The sequence below is a fragment of the Nicotiana sylvestris genome, chromosome 4 (assembly GCF_000393655.2).
Source record: "Nicotiana sylvestris chromosome 4, ASM39365v2, whole genome shotgun sequence".
NCBI lineage: Eukaryota > Viridiplantae > Streptophyta > Magnoliopsida > Solanales > Solanaceae > Nicotiana > Nicotiana sylvestris.
In genome coordinates, this window is record NC_091060.1 from 9,337,526 (window position 1) to 9,343,512 (window position 5,987).

A 5,987-nucleotide genomic window follows, 5' to 3' on the forward strand; every position below is an offset into this window, starting at 1 on the left:
GGGGGTTGGAACAATGACAACCAAGGGAATCAGGGGCAAGGCTTTCAAAGGCCTCCGATGTATCAACAACCAAACAACCCACATCTATTTCTGTCCAAAGGTCCTAGCTTGTCAAACAATGATATAGGAAGGATCGAGATGATGTTTGAACAAATGATGATGAAGAACGCCGACTCTGATGCCCAGTTGGCATCCCACAATAATTCAATCCGGAATTTGGAGGTTCAACTTGGCCAAATTTCACAGTCTTTGAATACTCACCCTAAGGGGCTCTACCTAGTGATAGGATAATAAACCCGAAGGGTGGGAACAACACCAGGCATGCAATGGCGGTAATTACTAGAAGTGGTCGAGGTGGTGATGTGAATACCTCCAAGCAAAAGGAAATTATGAGTGATGAGATTCAAGTGAAATATGATGATGTTCCTTTAGTTGATGAGCAAGTGAGAGAAGAGAATGTGAATGCGGAAGTGAGGATTGATGTTCATGATGATGAGGTGGAGACCCAAGATGACGTGAACCCATCTAGGGAACACGTAATAGACATACCAGAAATGGTATTGCCAAAGGCTAAGGCTCCCTTGACAAGGCCTCCTCCACCTTACCCTCAAAGGCTTGCAAAGCAAAAGAATGAGAACCAATTTAGAAAATTCATTGACACGATGAAGAGCTTATCAATCAATGTTCCTTTGGTGGAAGCTCTTAAGCAAATGCCAGGTTATGCCAAGTTCATGAAAGACTTGGTGACTAAAAAGAGATCCATGGACTGTGAGACCATCAAAATGACTCACCAAGTAAGTGCAATTGTGCACTCGATGGCTCCAAAGCTTAAATATCTCGGCGCTTTCACCATCCTATGTACCATTGGGAGCGCGGATTTTGCAAAGGCATTTTATGATTTGGGTGCAAGTATCAATTTCATGCCTTACTCCATGTTCAAAACTTTGGGTATTGGGAAATCGAGGGCTACTTCAATGAGGTTGCAAATGGCAGATAGAACTATGAAGAGGCCGTTTGGTATTATAGATGATGTTCTTGTTCGGGTGGACAAGTTCATTTTGCTTGCTGACTTTGTGATCTTGGACTATGAGGTTCATTATGAGGTTACGATCATATTGGGAAGACCTTTCCTTGCAACTAGGAAGGCCTTAGTTGATGTGGAAGTAGGGAAACTCACCTTTCGGGTGGGTGATGAAAAAGTGGTCTTTCATGTATGCAAGTCAATGAAGCAGCCCAACAGTACTGAAGTGTGCTCTTTCGTGGATCTTGTCACGGAAGTGATAGTTGATAATACTAGTGCAGTGATTAATGTGGAGGACCCTCTAGAAATGGTATTGTTGAACCTTGATGTCAATGAGGATGAAGGATAGGTGGAGTGTGTCAATGCGTTGCATGGAATGGGCTCGTACTCTTATGAGTCTCGAAAGCTCTCATTGGATCTTGAGAATAGAAAAACTCCACCAATAAAGCCCTCAATCAAGGAACCTCCCATATTGGAGTTGAAGTCTTTGCCTCCACACCTCAGGTATGAATTCTTAGGCCCTAGTTCAACTTTTCCAGTTATTATTTCCCCTTGTCTTACTAATATGCAGGTAGATGCCATATTGGCGATGCTCAAAAAATGGAAGAAGGCAATTGGATGGACTATAGCTGATATCTAGGGGATAAGCCCCGCCTTTTGCATGCACAAAATTATTCTTGAGGAAGATGTCAAGCCCTCCGTTGAACATCAGATGAGGTTTAATGAGGCTATGCAAGAGGTTGTCAAAAAGGAGGTGATCAAGTGGTTGGATGTAGGGGTTGTGTACCCCATCTCGGATAGTTCTTGGACTTCGACGGTGCAATGTGTACTGAAGAAGGGTGGTATGACTGTGGTTACCAATGCGGAAAATGAGATGATTCTCACCAGGACTGTCACCAGATGGAGGGTGTGCATGGACTACCACAAGCTAAATAAAGTGACCCGCAAGGATCACTTTCCATTTCCCGTTCTTGACGAGATGCTAGATAGACTTGTTGGGCATGCCTTCTACTGTTTCTTGGATGGGTGCTCTAGGTACAACCAGATTTTTGATTGCTCCGGAATATCAGGAGAAAACCACATTCACGTGTCTGTATGGTACCTTTGCCTTTTCTAGGATGCCATTTGGGTTGTGTAATACTCCGGCTACATTCCAGTGGTGTATGATGGCCATATTTACCGACATGGTGGAGGACATTTTGGAGGTGTTCATGGACGACTTCATTGTTGTGGGTGACTTATTTGATGAATGTTTGAAGAATCTTGACAAGGTATTGGCCCAGTTCGAAGAGACCAATCTTGTGCTTAACTGGGAAAAATGCCACTTTATGGTCGAGGAAGGCATTGCCCTTGGCCATAAGGTCTCAAAGCACGACATAGAGGAGGACAAGACTAAAATTAAAGTGATCTCAAAGCTTCCTCCTCCTACTTTCAGTCAAGGGGGTTAGGAGTTTTCTTGGACATGCGGGGTTTTATCGAAGATTCATCAAAGACTTTTCTAAGGTAGTGATTCCCTTGTGCAAGTTATTGGAAAAGGATGTCAAGTTCGTGTTCAATGAGGAATGTATGAAAGCTTTTGAACTCCTAAAGTACAAATTGACAACCACTCCCATTATTACCGTACCCAATTGGAGCTTACTTTTTGAGCTTATGTGTGATGCAAGCGATGTTGCGGTAAGAGCGGTATTGGGTCAAAAAGTGAATAAGATGTTTCACCTAGTGTATTATGCAAGCAAAATAATGAATGATACTCAAGTGAATTACATGGTGACGGAAAAAGAGTTGTTGGCAAAAGTGTTCACAATGGAGAAGTTTAGGACTTATCTCATGGGTGCCAAGGTGATAGTTCATACCGACCATGCAGCACTCCGCTACTTGATGATGAAGAAGGATTCCAAAGCTCAGTTGATGAGATGGGTCTTATTACTTCAAGAGTTTGATATGGAGATTGTGGACCAGAAAGGGTGTGAAAACCAAGTGGCGAACCACTTATCCCGCTTAGGGGAGGAGGGAAGGCCCCGCGATGGCCTCGAAATTAATGATTAATTTCTTGATGAGTAACTCCTCTCTGTGTCTGTGAATAGCATGCCTTGGTTTGCGGATATTGCCAATTTCCTTGTGACCGGTATTATTCCATATGAGCTCTCTTCTAACCAAAGGAAGAAGCTTAAACGGGATAGCTTGGACTACTACTGGGATAAGCCGCACTTGTTCAAAATCTGTAATGATGGTATGATCCGGAGATGTGTTCCAGAGGAGGAGCAAGTAAGTATTTTTAATACTTGTCATTCCTCTCCCTACGGTGGTCATCTTGGTGGGGTGAGGGCAGCTTCAAAGGTGCTAAGTTGTGGTTTTTATTGGCCTACATTGTACAAGGATGAAAGTGAACTAGTGAAGAAATGTGATGAATGTCAAAGAGCGGGTGGAATTTCAAAGAAGGATGAGATGCCCCTCACCACTATTCTCAAGGTTGACATCTTTGATGTGTGGGGCATTGATTTCATGGGTCCGTTTGTAAGTTCTTGTGGCAACACGTACATTCTTGTGGCCGTTGATTATGTTTCAAAGTGGGTTGAGGCCGCGTCTTTACCCAACAACAAGGCCCGGAGTGTTGTGGCCTTTTTCAAGAAGAGTATCTTTACTCGGTTTGTCACTCCTAGAGCAATCATTAGTGATGTAGGTTCTCCTTTTTGCAATAAGGCATTTGACACTTTACTTGCAAAGTATGGTGTCAATCACAAGGTTTTTACCCCTTACCATCCTTAAGCTAGTGGGCAAGTTGAAGTCTCCAACAGGGAGATCAAGAGTATATTATCAAAGACGGTCAATGCAAATAGGACCGATTGGTCAAAGAAATTGGATGATGCTCTGTGGGCTTATATGACTGCTTACAAGACTCTGATTGGTATGTCTCCATACCGGTTGGTGTTTGGAAAAGCTTGCCATCTACCGATTGAGTTAGATCACAAGGCTATGTGGGCTTTGAGGAAGTTAAATCTTGAATGGGATGTGGCAGCAAATCTTCAGGTGGAGCAGCTTAATGAGCTTGATGAGTTCCGGTTTCATGCCTACTCTAGTTCGTGCTTGTATAAGGACAAGATGAAGTACCTTCATGACAAGTATGCTTGTGGCAAGGAGTTCAAAGTGGGTGATTTGGTTCTCTTGTTCAATTCCCAGTTACGACTATTTTCAGGAAAGCTTAAATCAAAATGGAGTGGACCTTTTGAGGTGGTGCTTGTGACTTCGTTTGGTGCTCTTGATTTGAAAAACAAAAATGGTGAGATCTTCAGAGTTACTGGGCACAGAGTCAAGCACTATCTTGGCAAGTTTGATGATAGCCACGTGGTGGCAATGATCCATCTCAAGTGATTGATGGTAACATACATCGTGTCGTGACGTTAAATCAGACGCTTCTTAGGAGGCAACCCATGTGCTTTTTTTCTTGTTTTTATTTGATTTTATTCTTAGTGTAGGATTTGTTTTTGGACTAACGGGTTGTGAAATGTATATAGAGATGTTGGATACAGTACAAGACTAATCTAGAAAAAATTATCACTCTCTAAAGTTTGGACCGCTGTCGTGCTCCATTTTTCGTTATCGCGATGACCTTACCGCGGAGGCGGAAATTGATCGGGTCAGCGATGCTAAAAGGTCCAAAATGGAGGTTCTCTGAAGTTTCACCGCTGTCGTAGTGCATTTTTTGCGGTCAGCGATGGCTTATCGTTGTCGCGAAGCATTTTTCGCGGTCCGCGGTGGTCTCAAAACAACAGCATTTCTGAACTTCACAACCGTGGCTGTGGTAGGTAAGAATGTGTGGGTCCCAGGGCTTGTCTATAAATAGAACCTCATGGCCCCCTTTTACACTTTTCGCTCATTGCATTCTCAAACAACATAAATTACTGTTCACTCATGCCCTAGCTTGCACAAACACAAAACTTGAACCTCATTTGTCTCACATTTCACTTCTGGTAGTTCCAATCAACCCTTAATCTTTAATTTTGTTCTTATTTTGTTTTAAATTGATAGTTCTTACTTCTTCTTCTTCCTTTTTCTTTTAATTTTGACTTAGGGTTCCATAATGTTAATTAGATTAGGTTTTCAATTAGTTAGAAATGGTTATTAACTACCTATTGGGATTGATAATATGTTGATTAATGCTAAAATGCATGAAAAATTAGAAACCCTAGGTGTTGAGCCCTAATTTGACCTCTGATGTCCGCGATTGTATCTGTGATCCGCGGTCATCTTTGTTTTGTGAGATTGTTAAGTCCTGATAACTGCGGTCAACGGTGGCATTTTCCGCTGACAGTGGTGCCTCTCCGCGGCCGCGATGGTTTTTTCGCAGTTTGCGATGATGAAGTTCAGAGAGGTACATTTCAAGGTCTGGGGCCACAATTAATATTCCACGGTCTGCGGTGCACTTACCGTGCCCATGCTCCTTTTTTTGCGGTCCGCGGTGCTATGAATTAGAGAGTGGGTACTCTGAGTCCCACACTTTTTCGTCCGCAATACATTTTTGCGGTCCGTGGACTGCTGCTTTGTTCTTGCACTGTCAATTGATATTCTACACTGCTTCTTCTAGTATTTGCACTAACAAATTTCAACTGATTGCACTTGCAGACAATGGTTAAATCTAGAGGAGGTGGTGACAAATAAAAGGGTAGAGCAGAGTCCTCCTAGGGTAAGGAACGAGACATGATAATTTTGACCCCAGTAGTTCAGAAAACAATTGGGGAAACCAGGAAAACCTTAAGAGCTGCATATAGAGCTGCTTCCCATTCTGAGGAAAGTGAGTCAGAGTCTGATTTAGTGCCAGAATATGTTCCAAACTTCCCGGGGAGACTTAGGTTGAGAGATGAGCCCACACCTCCAGCCTCCCTTACTGCTCGTGCTTCAGTTCATGTTTCTTTTGAGTTGTTTGAGGTCTCTGCAGAGAGCAGTGATAATTAAGCTTCAACCTCACCTA

At 42.9% G+C, this 5,987-nt stretch overlaps 1 protein-coding gene across 1 annotated transcript; it reads left to right on the plus strand.

Annotated features, from left to right (window-relative positions):
• Positions 1-326: 326 nt before the first annotated feature.
• On the plus strand, positions 327-1,661 carry LOC138889230 (uncharacterized). Its single transcript, XM_070172505.1, has 3 exons — positions 327-1,163; positions 1,233-1,331; positions 1,593-1,661. The coding sequence occupies exons 1-3, from the start codon at positions 327-329 to the stop codon at positions 1,659-1,661; spliced, it is 1,005 nt and encodes a 334-aa protein (XP_070028606.1).
• The last annotated feature ends 4,326 nt before the right edge of the window (positions 1,662-5,987 follow it).

What these genes read in the sequence shown, in the direction of transcription:
- LOC138889230 (XM_070172505.1), top strand. Translation starts at nt 327, where the DNA reads ATGGCGGTAATTACTAGAAGTGGTCGAGGTGGTGATGTGAATACCTCC. An exon ending in AGGCCTTAGTTGATGTGGAA is followed by an intron (nt 1,164 to 1,232) that starts GTAGGGAAACTC and finishes TCAATGAAGCAG; the next exon opens with CCCAACAGTACTGAAGTGTG. An exon ending in TGGAGGACCCTCTAGAAATG is followed by an intron (nt 1,332 to 1,592) that starts GTATTGTTGAAC and finishes ACTAATATGCAG; the next exon opens with GTAGATGCCATATTGGCGAT.